Source organism: Delphinus delphis, chromosome 1 (genome assembly GCF_949987515.2).
Source record: "Delphinus delphis chromosome 1, mDelDel1.2, whole genome shotgun sequence".
NCBI classification, from domain to species: domain Eukaryota; kingdom Metazoa; phylum Chordata; class Mammalia; order Artiodactyla; family Delphinidae; genus Delphinus; species Delphinus delphis.
This window is the reverse complement of record NC_082683.1, coordinates 99,418,392-99,436,921: the sequence shown is the minus strand read 5'-3', so window position 1 is coordinate 99,436,921 and position 18,530 is coordinate 99,418,392. Positions and strand designations below refer to the sequence as shown.

Genomic DNA, 18,530 nt, shown 5'->3' with positions numbered 1-18,530 from the left:
AATCAATTCCGTATATACTACATACAGATCAATCAATATCATACTAAAACAACGGCCACAGCAGCACCTATACAGTCCTTTTATGTGCCAGGCTCTATGTTCAGCACTTTACATATATTAACTCATAATTCATTCTCACAGCAACCCTGTGAGTATATAGTATTACTATTGCCATTTTATAGAAGAGGAAGCTAAGGCCCAGCAAGGTTAGTAAGTTATTTTAGTCAAGGTTACACAGCTAATAAACAGCAAAGCTAGGATTTGAATTTAAAGGGTCCATGTTCTCAACTGCTTTATCAAGCTGCCTTGTGCACATTTAACACAGGCCTTTAAAATAATACAAATTTTAAAAAATTAAACTCAGTAGACTTACTGTTGTTAAATATAATTCTCTGTTGGTAATATTAAAATCCTTTTAGAGTTCCAAAGTCCACAATGTAGGTAAGAATACTAAAATTTGGTAACTCTCTAGGGAGTTCACAATTCATGCACTTAAGAGCTGTTTCTAGAACTTAAAAGATAATATAACTGTAATAACTCCAAACTTCGGGCAATGCTTCAGTATCAGAGACTCTTAGAAGAGGCCTTAGATATCATTATATGTCATTCTTTATAGTACTTCCACTCCAACCATCCTTTATCCAACCAAGTTCTATAATCCACTAATCCTACTACTTACTGCCTTTCACTGTTCCTCACCCCCATCCATCCCCTAGCTATGTCCTCACTGCCCTACTTACCCAACTTAAATTCCATGATCAACCACTATAATCACTCCTTTGTAAATACTCCCGATTCCTTTTTCCCTACTTTACTTCACCACACTTGACTGGCTGAACTATAATTCTGCTTAAATCTTACTCTCCACATACTCCTCGCCAGTATATGTAGCTGAATGCAGGCGATAGTAACTACTTCACTTTTAACTCATGATCAGTAGCCTCAAGAGGGCATTTAATGATGTATGACAATCATAGGGCATTTCTTTGTCCATTCGCTCTGACTCTCCTAGATAACGATTTCATACCTTCCTTCTCCTTAAATCTTCTCCTACTTCTGCCTTATCCCTAATCTCATTTGATGACCTTGTTTCCTATATCACTGAGAAAACAGAAGCAAACAGAACTTCCACAAATTCCCACCATTATATCTACATAGCACACTGTGCCCATTTTACTCTACCTTCTGTTACAGTGGAAGAACTGTGTTTCTAAGCAGATATCTCCATCCCCTCTTGCCTATAGCAATTCCCTCTCTCTCTCTCTCACAACCAATCTTTCTTACCTAGTAGGTGACATCCATCTTTTTTTTTTTTTTTAACAAAATGCAACCAAAAACCCAAAGAACAAACAGAAGATCCTAAATAAACCCTCAAGTTTAGTCTTAGGGTTTTACATATACCAACGACACAGGAGACCATAAATGACATAACTAATAGCAAGGGTAGCAGTATATAGGGCACAGGGTCCCAAGATAACCCTGCCTAAACCCCCTGTGGATATCCTAACAGGTACTGTGGCCACACATTGTTACAATAAAATATCATCTTCCTCTCACCCATTGGTTCATAGCTGTAATCAGATCCCTTATCCAAAATGTGCCTCAGAGGACTTTCTTTGGGGATAGTTGAAACTTTTGCCATTTTTAAAGATAGAAATTCAAGACAAACAAACAAGTTATTTCTCCATTCTTTAAAAGGAAATGAAGCAATTCTCTTTCCCCTCTAGCAACCCCGTCCCATTTCTCTCCTTTTTACACCAAACCTCTTTGAAAGAGTTTATACTTGCTACCTCCACTTCCACTCTTCCATTTGCCACTGGAACTCGTTCCAACAAGGCTTTTGATCTCTCATCAATAAAACTGTTCTTAGCAAGATCACCAGTCATTTCCACATAGCTACATCCAATGATCAATTCTCAGTGCCCACCTTACTTGAGCTATCAGTAGCATCTGACATGATGGACCTCTCTTTCTTGAAACAGTCTCTTCCCCTGGCATTCAGGACACTACACTCTCCTGGTGCTCCTTCTACCTCTCTGGCTCTTTTCTGTCTCCATGATCTCCATATATTAGAGTGCCTTCCCAAGGTTCAGTGCTTGGATTTTTTCTCTTTCTACACTCATTCTCTTGGTGATCTCACTGTGTCACTGTTATATAAGCTATATGCTGATGGTGTCCAAATATGGATTTTCAGACCAGAACACAGACTTTTAAATCCAACTTCAAGCACATTTCCATTTGGATGTCTAATGAACATCTCAAACTTAAATATCCCAACCATAGCTCCCATTCCCAACCCAAACTGACTCCTTTTACCTGTCTCATCTCAATACATGCAACTCCATTCTTGCAGATACTCAAGTTAAAACCCTTGGAGTGACCTCTGACTCTGCTCTCTCATACCTTATATCCAGACTGTTGGCAAATGTTATTGGCTCAGGCCACTTCTTACCTCTCATGCCTTCACTGGGTCTAAGCCACCATTTTTCACTTAAATTACTGCAATAACCTCCTAACTGGTACCCCTGTTTATGTCCATGCCCTCCTACTGCCTTTTCTCAATACAGTAGCCAGAATGAGCCTGTTAAGTTAAAAGCTGTTTTATCATGGTACTCTTCTACTTAAATCCATATAATAGTTTCTCATCTCAGAATAAAAAGCAAAATTCTTCCAATGACCTATAAGATCCTATTATAATACGCATTTCCACCACCCCACCCCCATCATTATCTGATTGACTTCATTGTTACTATTCTAGTCTATTCCCTTCCAGCACTCTGCCCCAATCACATATAATGGATTGTCCACATTGTATCCAATCACACTGGTTTCCTTGCTGTTGTCTGAATAATCCAGGGATGCTCCCACCTCAGGGCATTTGTACTTCTAATTCCCTCTGGCTGGAATGTTCTTCCCCAGGATATTTTGAGCACTACCTCACTTCTTGCAATGTCCCCTTCTTGGTAAGGTCTTCTCTGACACTCTATCTAAAATTGCAAACCTTGGCCACCGCTACTTTTTATCCTTCCCCTCCTCTGCTTTTTCTCCTTAGCACCATCTAACATACTATATGTTATTCATTTATGTTGGATAATTCTGTCTCTCCCACCAGAAGGTAGGGTTCATGAAGACAGGGAATTTTGTCTGTTTTGTTCACTGCTTTATTTCCAGCTTTTACAACAATGCCTAGCACTTAGCCTAGCAGGTGCTCAATAAATATTTGCTGAATGAATAATATGAATGAAACACATGATTTATTCTCTAAGCAGAAAAAGTGATAGAAATTAAAAGGCACCCAATGTATAAATCAATCTGGAATGGAGTTACATTCTTGGGATATATATACTGGAGGAAAGTAGAAGCAACTATATGAGCAATAATACTTTTCTGAATATAGTTTCAAGAGACTGCATAAAGGAGTCTGCTTAATAGCCAATGATTTGAAAATGTTTTTTATATAACACCAACTCTTAGAAAAAATTTTAGCATTGTTATATAACATGTGTCACCCTATTGCAGCATACTAGCATTCTTACATTAATTCTCATCAAGATATAAAATAATATACATATTGGTATATACAAATAAACCTCCACCTATCCTCTCCTACCTCCACCCCCAGCAATTTACTGATCTTTCAAGGCAGGGATTCTAGTCCCCGAAAGCAATACACAAAGCAACTTTGAATAAGTTAACAAGCATGGTTAGTACTTACTCAGAAAAGACCAAGGGCTTTTAGCCATGTCTTCTATTGCTTTTTCCTTAAAATATTCTGAATATATTCTGTTACAAAGAAATATATGCTCCAGTGGAAGAGTCCTATGGTCCCTACACACAAGAAGGAGTGTACAAACTGCCTCCCACACACTCTTGGATACACTCCCTTTAAATATTAACAGTGAAGAGTCTGGAACACCTGGTTTAACAGCTGTCTTACACGACAAGCATAAACTATGGAGCTTACAGATGGGTTTACCTCTAAGGGAACTGCAGTGCTCACTGAAAGGCTCTGCATTAGGAAGTTTAAAAACAGGGTATTTTCTTTTCCTTCAAATTAAAAACATATAAATTCCCATTTGAGGACAGAGTCATGGTTTCTAATCCCAGTCTTAAGCATTTAAAAATGTTAACATAATTTTGTGGGAGAGTAAAGCTGACATCAAAATCAAAAGTCTCTAGGATATGATGACTTCCCTTAACAACTCTAAAGAATTAGATGTGAATTCACCTAAACCTTTTTAGACCCGTTTTCACCAAAATATATTGGTATAATTCATTGAGCGTATCTGCAACACAACAGTGTGAAATGTTAGGACCATAAAACAGGACTCATACTCTGGATGGGGACACAAGCAATGAATGTATTAAAAAAATAGATAATAGCAAATTTTAATAACTGATAAAGGAAAACAACAGGATACTTTGGGGAAATGATATGGTAATGGATTCTGCAAATTTGAAGATATAATCAAATTTTTTCATTTATTAGTACAACGAAAATATTTTTTTAAGCTTCTACTATGTGCTAAACATGGTTTATGGCTCAAGAAATACCACAATGAACAAAACAAGCAAAAATTCCAACCCTTATGAAGCTTATATTCTAGTGTTTTGAATGGAATTATTATCATAAATAGCACTGAAATCAGCTCTCCTGTGATTCTGTGGTTTCCTATTTATACTCTTAATTAGCAGTATAAGAATCTCCTAAGCCAGGGGTCTCAACCTCCAACCCCCAGGGCTCAGACTGGTACCAGTCCATGGCCTGTTAGGAACCGGGCCGCACAGCAGGAGGTGAGGGGCAGGTGAGTGATAGAAGCTTCATCTGTATTTACAGCCGCTCCCCATCGCTCGCATTACCGCCTGAACTCCGCCTCCTGTCAGATCAGCGGAGGTATTAGATTCTCTTAGGAGCGCGAACCCTACTGTGAACTGCACATGCGGGGGATCTGGGTCGCGTGCTCCTTATGAGAATCCAATGCCTGATGACCTGAGGTGGAGCTGAGGCTGAGGTCTGACTGCACAGAGCCCATAATAAATCAAAGTACTTGAACCATCCCGAAACCATTCCCCCACTCTGCCCCAGTCTGTGGAAAAACTGTCTTCCATGAAACCAGTCCCTGGTACCAAAAAGATTGGGGACTGCTATCCTAAGCAATCACTACATTATTTAGGGGTACCCAAAAGGAGAAGATTCTCCACCACTAAATTTCTATTGGTTTTGCATTTAATGAAAAATATGACAGTCAAGTTTGGAAATTTTCTTTGAGTGATTCAGAATTTAAACTCAAAATATTGCTAACAAACCTTTCAGATAATATTTATTAGCATACTTCTAAATCTTTGTTTTGGTTGAAGGCTATATCTTAACACTTCTACATTTTGTTCAAATTCTGTAAAGTAGGACTTAGGCCAACAAGATTCCCATATTCAAGCACCAGAAATGAATCTCAAATCTTTTAGGCAGCAGGGTAATGACATATTGTATTATTATCAATATTAATGATAGTTTATAATTGATTTATCAAAACTGCCACTTGGAGCAACTCACTTCAGCTTACAAGACAGTCAACAGAGATACACTGTTTCACGCAAAACCTTTAAAAAAAAACCCCTGAGAATCCCATCACTTTCTCTGCATGTGCTTTGTGGAAAGTTTTACTACTTCCAATTCAGTGTCATATTAAAGTCAACCTGGAGGATCAGCCAGAAGTTGTTCATCTATTGACGAACCTGCATTTCCACTACCGTTAACAGCTTCCTTGTCTTCATCTTCTTCCTCTTCAGGAAGAGAACTGTCCATTCTTTCCATCTTGCTGACAGATGTAGTTCGTTTTCTTTGGGATTCTGTGTCAAACTCATTATCAAAGAGGACCTGATCAACTGGATCTGGCTGGAAAGGGCTGGGTTCTGCTGGAGGCTTGGGAGTTCCATAGAAGTTTCCTGAAGTGGACAAAATAACAGCTGCTGAAAGTGCTGAATGCTGAATTGAGAGTCAGAACAAAATGATCTAGTGTATGTCTCTGCCCTGTTATCTTATACGGAAGTTTTTGAATACCCACCGTTAGCCAAAAGGAGGCCAAAGCACTTTTTCTTGGGAGAAGAGGAGGTAGAAAGACCAGGAAGAACTTATTTCTCAAGTGCCCTAACACTATATACTATCTAACATTATCTAACACTTTAAGACTATTTGTACTAAGGACAGGAAGTTGACTTTACGTACGTAGGTTAGTTATTCCTACAGGGCTTGCCTTGCATGAGTTCTATATTAGGGCCTAATTTCTGAATTTAAATGCATCAATGCTCTTGTGTAAGACTAACTGGCAAAAAAAGTGGGAGTAAAGGAGGAGAAAACTAATTCAAATAATTTTGTTCTGATATGTAACATAATGAACTATTTTGGTAAAATAAGGAAACATACAGGCAAAGGATAAAGCTAAGAACCAACCAGTCTGTTCTGAAATGTAGGCTGCTTATGTAAAAGTTAATTTTTTGAAGTTTTTCTGAGCATTTTAATTATATTATTTTATCTGGCAATTTATTGAACAAATAGAGAATTTATTAGCATAACTCAATATTGGCTTACTCTCAGGAAAGCAAGAAATACTTTAATATGTTGTCTTGTAAATCAGTAATTTTTTTTTTGTCTAGTTCTATATTTCCTTTTTATTATTTATCAATAACTATTTTTTTCTAACCAAAACTTAAGATTCTTTTTTTTATTGGAGTATAATTGCTTTACAATGGTGTGTTAGTTTCTGCTTTATAACAAAGTGAATCAGTTATACATATACATATGTTCCCATATCTCTTCCCTCTTGCGTCTCCCTCCCTCCCACCCTCCCTATCCCACCCCTCCAGGCGGTCACAAAGCACCGAGCTGATCTCCCTGTGCTATGCAGCTGCTTCCCACTAGCTACCTACCTTACGTTTGGTAGTGTATATATGTCCATGCCTCTCTTTCGCTTTGTCACAGCTTACCCTTCCCCCTCCCCATATCCTCAAGTCCATTCTCTAGTAGGTCTGTGTCTTTGTAAATCAGTAATTTTTGCAGTAAAAATGAATGTCCCAGAATAGAATGAAAACAACTGAATGTCTGCTCAGTTTTCCATGTAGTCCCCAACAGGCAGCCACGTACGATGGAAAATGTCCAGTGGGTCTAGCTACCTTAAAAGTTTGTGGCTCCTGCTAGTTTTGACCTTATATATCAACCACTATGCTGATGTTATAGAAAGATAAACATGGACAGGGAATAAAATACTCATCATCTTCTTCTTTTATTTTAAAAAAAAATCTCCAAATTCCTTGGCTCCTAAGGAGGTAATTAAGATGTTCATTCATATACAGTAAATTAATGGGGTATATAATGGATTATTTTTCCAAGATGAAAAAAAACCAACAACAACATAGGTTGTTCACCACATCAGTGAGGCAAATCTACAAGTAACATGGTTTACCTTAAGTCGTGCTTGCTTTGAGGGGGAAAGTTTTAAGATAATTTCTTTGCAAATTTGACTTTGGGAGGTAACTGTCATTAAAATACTCAAGACAATGGAATCAAAATAATAAGACTTTTCAACCACATCTTGCCTCTCCCCACTCAACTACTTCCTTGCTTCCAAATCCACGTTTGAAATGGAGTTACTCCTGTCATGCAGATGGATGGAAAGTTTCATACTAAAACAGACTAAGAGGATCTCTGCAAACTTTCTGGCCCATAAGTAAAGCAACGACCAATGAAAAAGCCAGTTCACATTTCTCTGGGACGGACGGCACAGAAATGCTCCAAACAGAGGTTTGGTTGGGGAATAGGATGCTCTAGGATCTCATTTTTTCCTGCATGATGTCCAATACTCATCCAAGAAATTTTGATGTACCATGAAGAAGTTAGAAGTCCACTTTTACTTTTTTTTTTTTTCCAGTTTTTCTAAGGATGTTAGTTTTACAGGAAATACTAGAAACACATTTTATGGTGTATTCTTAGTAATTATTATCTGACCCTAGGGTGAAAATTAGAGAAATTCAGGATATTGTGATTGCTATATCCATAATCACTGATAAGAACTTAGAACTTCATAATAAATTCTGGCAGTTTCCTTATTTAAAAAAAATTATTGGTTTAGATTAAAAAAGAAAACTAGCATTGCTTATAAGTAAATTGGATCTGTTTTTCTTGAATTGTTGGTAAATATCAAGATTTCAGATACTGGAAGGTAAAGAATTACAAGGTTTGTGAACCTTGACTATAGTTATTCACAGAAAAAGTTTTTCATCTTTTTGAAGCTGTTTTGGAGATTTTTCTTTTTCTCTTTTTTCTTTTCTGAAGGGTTTTCATTTTTACAATAGAACAGTCAACCATTACATATTTTAAACCTATATAAAATCATATACAATAGTGTTAGAATAGTATTAGAAACTTATTTACTTATTTATTTACACATCCCCAGATACTAACTTTTGCCAGATTCCTTTCAGGTCTCCCCTTTTCCCCTCTTTAATGACACACACGTACAGTCACATATATAATTAATGGCCTAATTTCCTGTCTCTGTTCTTCCCACTTTCTCCCTGAGTTATCCTTATGTTGGTATATGTCATTTCCCTGCATATTATGTACATATAGGACATATGTATATGCATACATAACATATAAATACTACTGCTTTAATAAAAGCTTCATGGAGTGTTTATGACATTACATATCTTTTTTTCTAGACAGTATACTGTCCATATCCTTTTGCAATCTTCTTTTTATACAACTGTATTTCTAAGACTTATTCCTGTTGATACATGTAGATTCTAGTCACCTGTTATATAATAGTCCATTTTTATGAACAAATTAAAAGGTATTTTATTAATTCCTCTACTAAAAGAGAGTTGGTTGCATTCCCTTATTGTTTCAAACGACACTATAATGACTATTCGGGTACATGTCTGCATATGTACATTGACAAGGGTCATTCTACAGTAGGCATCCAGAAAGGGAACTGCTAGGTCAGAGTCAGGTGCATCTTTGAATTTACTAGCTATTGCCAAGATGCTCTCCAAAGGGATTATATCATTATATACTCTCTTCAGCTGTGTATGGGGGTTTCCATTTCCCACAATTATCAGTCTTTAAAATTTCTGTAAATCTTATGGTTGTGAAAGGGTGGATGACTGTTCATGTTCGTAACAGAAGCAAATGTAGAGGAATATCTTTGTGATCTAAGGGCAGAGAACAACTTCTTAAATGAAACTTCAAAGCATAAATCATAAGGAAAACAGTGATAAATCTGATAGACAAAAGTTAAGGATTTCTGTTTAATGAAGAAACACAGGACAAGGTTATTAGGTGACAGAATGGAAGAAAATATCTATATCCAATAAGGGATTAATATCTAAATAACTAAGGAATGTCTATAAACTGGAATGTGATTGAGATCCCACTTTTTAAAAAATGGACAAAGCAAATGAATAGACAATTTGCATTAGTCCAAGAAAACTAACAAGCATATGAAAAGATGCTCAAAGTCTGACTACCAGAGAAACTAAAATTAAAATGAGATACCACTTCTACAACCATCAAATTGGCAACATTATAAAGCTGGATGATGCCAAGTGTTGAGGAGTATGTGGAGTCATTACTACATCTGCTACAGAACCAAATCCCTATGGCACTGCTGATGGGAATAGAGACTGCAGAGCTACCCAGAGCTACTTCATCACATTAACTATAGGTATACCTTATAACCCAACAATTGGATACATATTCCACAGACATTCTCACACAGGTCTGTAAGAAGACGTGTGTGAGGATGTTGCAGATTTATCTGTGGTGATGAGGAGTTGCAGGCAATCTGGAAGTCCGTCACTAGGAGAATCGTTAGGTAGTGGATTCACAACATGGAGTACTGTGCAGCAGTTAAAAAAACAATGAATTACATGCAAATACAGTACAGCAACATGGATGAATCTAAAAAACACAGTAGTAATACGTGAAAACAGTTAATAACTAATGAGATATATTTAGAACATGGCCCAGATGTAAATAATAAATACATGTACACAAGACACAATATACATTTTGTAAGAACACATGCAAACAAAAATATATACATTAAACACATCAGAATGGTTGCCTGTAGGAGGGAGGTGAATGAGAGCAGGCTATTTGCATAAAAATTTGTCATTTCCTCTGAAAAGTCTCCACTGGCCATCTTATCTAAATAAGATATTCCTATTATTTCCTTTAAATCCCTTGTTTTTGTTTCCTTCATAACATCTCAATTGGGTTGCTTTGTTTGTTTTTTGACTGCCTTCCCACTAAGATATAGGATTTATGAAGGCAGTATCATTTCAATATTGCTCAGCACAGCATCTCTAGCCCCTCTGATAGTGCTTGGCACATAGTATGAAAGAAGGATCAAATAAATTAATAAATGAATGAATGAGTCATGGGAGCTAAGCCCAGAAAGGGTGGCTGGGTCAAACATAGCAGGCAAAAGGAAATCATTAAAGATTCTGAAGGAGAGAGATATGACCAGAACTGCACTTGAGGAGGACTAGCACAGTAGCAACGAGCAGGGGGGACTGGTGAGAGGGAAGACACTGGAACAAATGAGATCAACTGCGACAGCCAGCATGAGCTAGTCCAGTGAGCCTACAATGAGGTGATAAAAGTAAAAAGAAAGGCAGTAGAAAACTACAGGCCAATATCACTGATAAACATAGATGCAAAAATCCTCAACAAAATACTAGCAAACAGAATCCAACAGCACATTAAAAGGATCATACACCATGATCAAGTGGGGTTTATTCCAGAAATTCAAGGATTCTTCAATATATGCAAATAAATCAACGTGATACACCATGTTAACAAACTGAAGAAGAAAAACCATATGATCATCTCAATAGATGCAGAAAAAGCTTCTGACAAAATTCAACACTCATTAATGATAAAAACCTGCAGAAAGTAGGCATAGAGGGAACTTTCCTCAATATAATAAAGGCCATATATGACAAACCCACAGCCAACATCGTCCCCTATGGTGAAAAACTGAAAGCATTTCCACTAATTTCAGGAACAAGACAAGGCTGCCCACTCTCACAATTCTTATTCAACATAGTTTTGACAGTTTTAGCCACAGCGATCAGAGAATAAAAAGAAATAAAAGGAATCCAAATCGGAAAAGAAGAAGTAAAGCTGTAACTATTTGCAGATGACATGATACTCTACATAGAGAATCCTAAAGATGCTACCAGGAAACTACTAGAGCTAATCAATGAATTTGGTAAAGTAGCAGGATACAAAATTAAGGCGCAGAAATCTCTTGCATTCCTATACACTAGTGATGAAAAATCTGAAAGTGAAATCAAGAAAACACTTCCATTTACCAATGCAACAAAAAGAATAAAATATCTAGGAATAAACGTACCTAATGAGACAAAAAACCTGTATGCAGAAAATTATAAGACATTGATGAAAGAAATTAAAGATGATACAAATAGATGGAGAGATATACCATGTTTTGGATTGGAAGAATCAACATTGTGAAAATGACTCTACTACACAAAACAATCTACAGATTCAATGCAATCCCTATCAAACTACCACTGGCATTTTTCACAGAACTAGAACAAAAAATTTCACAATTTGTATGGAAACACAAAAGACCCCGAATTGCCAAAGCAATCGTGAGAACGAAAAATGGAGCTGGAGGAATCAGGCTCCCTGACTTCAGACTATACAACAAAGCTACAGTAAGCAAGACAGTATGGTACTGGCACAAAAAGAGAAATATAGATCAATGGAACAGGATAGAAAGCTCAGAGATAAACCCACGCACATATGGTCACCTTATCTTTGATAAAGAAGGCAAGAATATATAGTGGAGAAAAGACAGCCTCTTCAATAAGTGGTGCTGGGAAAGCTGGACAGGTACATGTAAAAGAATGAAATTAGAACACTCCCTAACACCATACACAAAAATAAACTCAAAATGGATTAAAGACCTAAATGTAAGGCCAGAAACTATCAAACTCTTAGAGGAAAACACAGGCAGAACACTAGATAACATAAATCACAGCAAGATCCTTTCTGACCCACCTCCTAGAGAAATGGAAATAAAAACAAAAATAAACAAATGGGACCTAATGAAACTTCAAAGCTTTTGCACAGCAAAGGAAACCATAAACAAGACAAAAAGACAACCCTCAGAATGGGAGAAAATAATTGCAAATGAAGCAACTGACAAAAGACTAATCTCCAAGATTTACAAGCAGCTCATGCAGCTCAATAACAAAAAAACAAACAACCCAATCCAAAAATGGGCAGAAGACCTAAATAGACATTTCTCCAAAGAAGATATACAGACTGCCAACAAACACATGAAAGAATGTTCAACCTTATTAATCATTAGAGAAATGCAAATCAAAACTACAATGAGATATCATCTCACACCGGTCAGAATGGCCATCATCAAAAAATCTAGAAACAGGGCTTCCCTGGTGGCGCAGTGGTTGGGAGTCTGCCTGCCAGTGCAGGGGACACGGGTTCGTGCCCCAGTCCAGGAGGATCCCATGTGCCGCGGAGCGGCTGGGCCCGCGAGCCATGGCCGTTGAGCCTGCGCGTCCGGAGCCTGTGCTCCGCAACGGGAGAGGGCACAACGATGAAAGGCCCGCGTACCACCAAAAAAAAAAAAAAAAATCTAGAAACAATAAATGCTGGAGAGGGTGTGGAGAAAAGGGAACACTCTTGCACTGTTGGTGGGAATGTAAATTGATACAGCCACTATGGAGAAGAGTATGGAGGTTCCTTAAAAAACTACAAATAGAATTACCATATGACCCAGCAATCCCACTACTGGGCATATACCCTGAGAAAACCATAATTCAAAAATAGTCATGTACCAAAATGTTCACTGAAGCTCTATTTACAATAGCCAGGACTTGGAAGCAACCTAAGTGTCCAGCATCGGATGAATGGATAAAGAAGATGTGGCACATATATATAATGGAATATTACTCAGCCATAAAAAGAAATGAAATTGAGATATTTGTACTGAGGTGGATGGACCTAGAGTCTGTCATACAGAGTGAAGTAAGTCAGAAAGAGAAAAACATATACTGTATGCTAACACATATATATGGAATCTAAGAAAAAAAAAAAGGTCATGAAGAACCTAGGGGTAAGATGGGAATAAAGACACAGACCTACTAGAGAATGGACTTGAGGATATGGGGAGGGGGAAGGGTAAGTTGTGATAAAGTGAGAGAGTGGCATGGACATATATACACTACCAAACATAAAATAGATAGCTAGTGGGAAGCAGCCACACAGCACAGGGAGATCAGCTCGGTGCTTTGTGACCGCCTGGAGGGGTGGGATAGGGAGGGTGGGAGGGAGGGAGACGCAAGAGGGAAGAGATATGGGAACATATGTATAACTGATTCACTTTGTTATAAAGCAGAAACTAACACACCATTGTAAAGCAATTATACTCCAATAGAGATGTTAAAAAAAAGTACACCTGAAACTAACACAACACTGTAAATCAAAAAAAAAAAAAAAAGAAGGCAGTGTGAAAGCTGCTACAAAGGAAGAAATGACTAGATTTGGTAACACACTAGATGAAAACTGTGAGAAAAAGAAAGAAGCAAATGAAGACTCCTCTGTTTTGAGCTCTTGGTGCAGCTAAAGAGAGAAATTATTCTTTTGGATAGAGCACAAATGCATATTTGGATATGCTGAATTCATGGTTAGATACTTATTGAACACCATCTCTAGGCACTGAAGATAATATTGAGTAAGAAAGACATAATATCTGCTTTCACAGAGCTTGTGAAAAAGGCAATTATAATAGCTGATAAAGCAATGATGGAAAAGTACAGGGTGCTATGGGAGTACATAAGCTTGCCAGTGAAGAGTGTTAGATAAAGAAAAAATAGATCTAACAAAGAATCATTTAAAAGTTGAAATTGATCTTAACTCAGTACTTCCTAGAATCAAGTGAGTAAAGAGTTATGAAAAGAAAACCAATTTTTCTGTCTTTGTTATTTTCCTCCTCAAATCTATATTCTCTTTTCTCTAAGAGAGGCAAGGTATAAACAGATTTTTTAAATTGTACAGTATTTTTATTTCCAACCACAAATAGAACTCACAAATACTTGTTGAGTTCATATGATGAATGTGAATTACCAGTGAAATATGCATACTGTGGCCAGTTTGAATGATTTTAGTATTTTGTTCACAATCAACTTTATAATGTAGAATGTGTTTGCTTATAGTTTAATCCCATTTTAATTAGTAAATTACAAATAGCCTAATCAAAAGAAAAATCTCCCAAAGACTGATAGAAAAAACTTTAAAAAAATGGTATTTTACTGACCAAATTCCCTCTGAAATAATTGCAATCAATCAGATAGTTTTCTGGGTTGCTGTTGTCAATATTTGAGGACATACCATCATACGTTCCACTTTCTAATAATGCTCCACTCTCTTCCAGTGCTTTGAACTGTTCAACAGAAATGAAATTATAGTCCACCCCTGGTACTTCCCCATCCCTGGGGGCCCTTGTAGTGCCTAAGGGAAAAAAAAAACAACAACAAGAAAAAAATAGGTTGTAAAGTGCTTTTAAACTTATAAAACATTGAGAATAATAGAAAATTCAGTTTATAGAGAACACATGGGAAACAGACTACTGAATATATTGTATCTTCTAGAGTGATGATCAGAGAATTTTAGGCAAATTAACATTCCTAGGTGAAAGTAGGACAATAAATAATGTAGGATGAGTAAATATACTTTAATAAAAGCTAAAGATGGCTATGAAATTCAAAATTACAAAGATTAAAATGTTAGTGTCCAAGAAAACTTAACTTTCCAAGACACAACAGTTAATTCTTCTTTTAAACCTCAATTATTATTACTTAACATTTGAAGGAGCGATAAGTCCACCAAGGATAGGCTTCATTTTCATGTAGCTACCTTACATATTTTTACTTCTTTAGCATAAATGTAAACTAACATTTTACTCACTAGAGTTGTAAAGGACAATAAAAAAAGAAAAACAACTTTTAAAAACTCTTACTGAGCTCCATTAAAAAAACTTGAACAAGTATTCATTATGAAATTATTTTAGACTAATGAATAAAGGGCTTAGGGCTTAAGATAGGAATTCACATATTGCTTCTTAGCCACTATTCTCTTCAAGTAATTTCAAAACATTAAGCAGTAAATTGCTTAATGAAATTCACTACAGCAACAGAGCACTAAATTTCTATCTATTAAGGAATTAATGCCAAAGTAAAATGTTTTTCAGATCCAAGATATAAATTCAGGTTATGGCAGCATTGCTATATTTTACTGAATTTCACTGAACAAGAATCAATATTTTTTTGAACTGATATTGGAAATATTTCAAATACTAGAGAATACAAAAAAGAGATCCAGGTACTTAGCCTGGAAATAGGGTTGGGATATTGTCCTGCCAAGGATGCCTTCCCAAGCCTATTCCTCTATTTATGCTCCCTATTTGCTAATAGTACTCCAAGCCAGAAATCTGTCAGTCACCTTGGGTTATTCCCTCTGCTCTACATCCAGTCACCAAATTTGGTTGATTCCATCTCCTAAATACCTGTAGGATTTATATACCTGTCTTCATTCTCACACTCACTTAATTCATATCATTATCTATGGCCTGTATTGTTGGCCTCCCAGGGTCAACCCTTTCTTCTCCCTGGCTACACCCCTTACCCAAACTGCAGCCAGTGACTTTTCTAAAACAATCTTGAGCGAAAAACCTCCAAACCCATCAATGGTTCCCATGATCCTGGCATAAAATCCAGACGCTACCTCTTCAGCTTCTTTCTTGCCTCACGCCTTTCACATTCTAGGCTTTAGTCATAATAGATTTTTTTTTCCCCCAATTCTTTTAACCTTCCTTGCACTCGCTTAACTCCAAGGCCTTTGTCCAAGCCATTCTTTTCCTTGGAAGACTTCCTATTCCCTTTCTCTCTTACCTCAGCTAACTCCTACTCATCCCTGATTCAGGTCCCGGCCTAGAAAGCTTCTTTAGAGAACCTTCCTTGATTCCCATCTACGGCATGGCAATATGCAGGGACCACGTCTACTTGGTTCAGAGCAATAGCCCCAAGTCTTGGCACCATGTAAGAACCACAGTAGGTACTCAATATAGAGAGTTGTCAAATAAATTAAGTGAAATTTTACAAACGTAATTAGCACAGGGCCTGGCAATATGCTACCATTATTATAAATTAATTCATGGGAAACTATTAATTGCTTTTACTTTTTAGTGGCATTACATTCTATTACATTCTGTAACATGTGAAAAAAATCCACAATGATGATGATAAAATATTAATGGTGATGATCTCAGAAAATAATGATTAAGCCAACATTCTAAGCAACAAAGACTGTAATCAATGAATTTTTCCCTTATTTTTACCCAGCTTTTTATAAAAATGAGCACTTCTTTGTCTTACATCACACAGGATACAAAATTAATTAGGAAAACATAACTTCCCTTTTTCTTAACATTTTTTCATTATCAAATTTTTGTTTCTCATATACTGACTAAAATTACATTGTTAGATTCCCCAAATCAACAGCTTTTAGTTCCATATTAAAAGTTAACATTAGAAAATAAATTCAGCAATTAAATTTATGATTAGCAGCTGTGATAGATGGAAAAACACGGCCACATATTTTGCACCTCCTCCCATCAAGAGATGGGGCCTGTTGCCTCACCTCTTGTATCTGGACTGGACTATAGCTTGCTTTGAATAATTTAATGTGATGCTGTGCAAGTTCAGGAGTCTAGATTTCCATCTTTGCCTCCTTGGAATAGTCCCACCACCATGTACAGATGTCCAGGCGACAGTCCCAACCAACAAACAGCACCAAGGCCCCAGGCACGTCAGTGAGGCCAGTTTAGCCCTTCCAACCCCAGCTGAGCCTCCAGTGACTACAGCAACATGAGTGGGCCCAGCTGAGCTCAGCCAACCCATGAAATCATGAGAAATAATACATGATGGTTATTTTAAGCCATTAAGTTCTAGGGTAGTCTGTTATGCAGCAAAGGCTAATTTAAATATTATCTAAATAAACTCTACTATAAAACATAATGACTACATAAAACCCAATTTAAGAGCAAACCATATTATAGATAATACTATTTAAAAAAGCACTGACCCGAGGGGCAGGAGCAACTCTGCGTTTTAGTCTGGGATGATTATTAATGGTACAATTTCAAGCAAGCACTTAATCCCTCTGGGCTTTGTTCTCTTTCTGCAATGTGGCATTGAGCAAGATGGTGTTCATGATTCTTTCCATTAACAGACATAAAATGTTATGTGTGATTCCAACATATATATTTCCAAGACTCACAAAGTAGCTTTAATGTTCATTCTTTTTACAAATGTATTATAAATTTTCACTTCTTCCCCCTCAAAACATGTACTCTCATACACATAAAAAATTCTCTACCTTCCCCTACCCTACCACATTGCCATCAGCATTCCAGAAAATTTACCTTTCTATTCTCCTGATACTCTATATGTTTAATGTAAAGCTTTGTACATCCCCTCCAGTCAACACTATATTTCTCCTTTTTATATAAAAATTCCTCCAAGTTCTGCTTACTCAGTCTCCAATTCCTCTCCTCTCATTCTCTCGTGGGCCCATTCCAATCAGATCACTGCCCCAACCACTCCCACTGAGAAAATTTGTTATGTGCATCAGCAGTCTCCACTTTGCTTAACCCAATGGTCAAGTCTCAGTCCTCACATTACTTGGCCAATCAACAACCTTTGATATAACTGATCCCTCCCTCCTTTTTGCCTTATTCTGAAATATACAGAAAAGTACATAAAACATATATATGTATAAAGTTTAACAAGTAATAATAAAGCAAACTCATCCAGGTGAAGAAACAGAACATTACCAGGGTGCCAAAAGCCCCCTTGTGTGCCTCCAATCATAAATCTCTCCCTCCCTCCACCCCCAAAGTAACCACCATCTTGACATTTGTGATGATGATTTCCTTTCCTTTTAAAAATGTTTTTACCAACTAAGTAATGCATTTCTGAGCAACACAGCTTAGTGTTGCCTGTTTTGTAACTTCATATGAAGGGAATCATATCATATGCATCCTTTTGTGTCCACATCAATATTTGTCATCAGGTTTTTAAACTTTTGCCAACATGCTAAGTATGTAAAGGCATCTCACTCTGTATTTAATGTGCAGCTGCCTTATGAGATTAAACATTCTTTTTCATATATTTACTAGCCACAGAGATTTCTTCTGTTGTGAAGTGGCTGTTCAAGTCTTTTGCCATTTCTCTACTGGGTTGCCTGCCTTTTTAAAATTGTAGTTCTTTACGTTCTGGATACTACATTACTTCATCAAATCTAAGTAATCTACAGTTTCTAAAATGCACGATTATTTTATCCCTAAAAAATAAAAAAAAAAACTGGCAATTACAATTCAAAGATTTCATGTATTGTAAGATGTATTCCAATTGTAGAG

General features: G+C 36.8%; 1 protein-coding gene across 3 annotated transcripts in view; it reads right to left on the bottom strand.

Annotated features, from left to right (window-relative positions):
* Nucleotides 1-18,530, bottom strand: part of MAGI3 (membrane associated guanylate kinase, WW and PDZ domain containing 3) — a 266,730-nt gene that overhangs the window by 73,369 nt on the left and 174,831 nt on the right. For all 3 annotated transcript variants that reach the window (XM_060027498.1, XM_060027506.1, XM_060027516.1), the window contains exons 3-4: nt 14,444-14,563; nt 5,734-5,943 (exon numbers count right to left, since the gene is read on the bottom strand). In XM_060027498.1, coding sequence (XP_059883481.1) covers nt 5,734-5,943; nt 14,444-14,563 — 330 coding nt within the window. The remainder of the gene's footprint in view (nt 1-5,733; nt 5,944-14,443; nt 14,564-18,530) is intronic.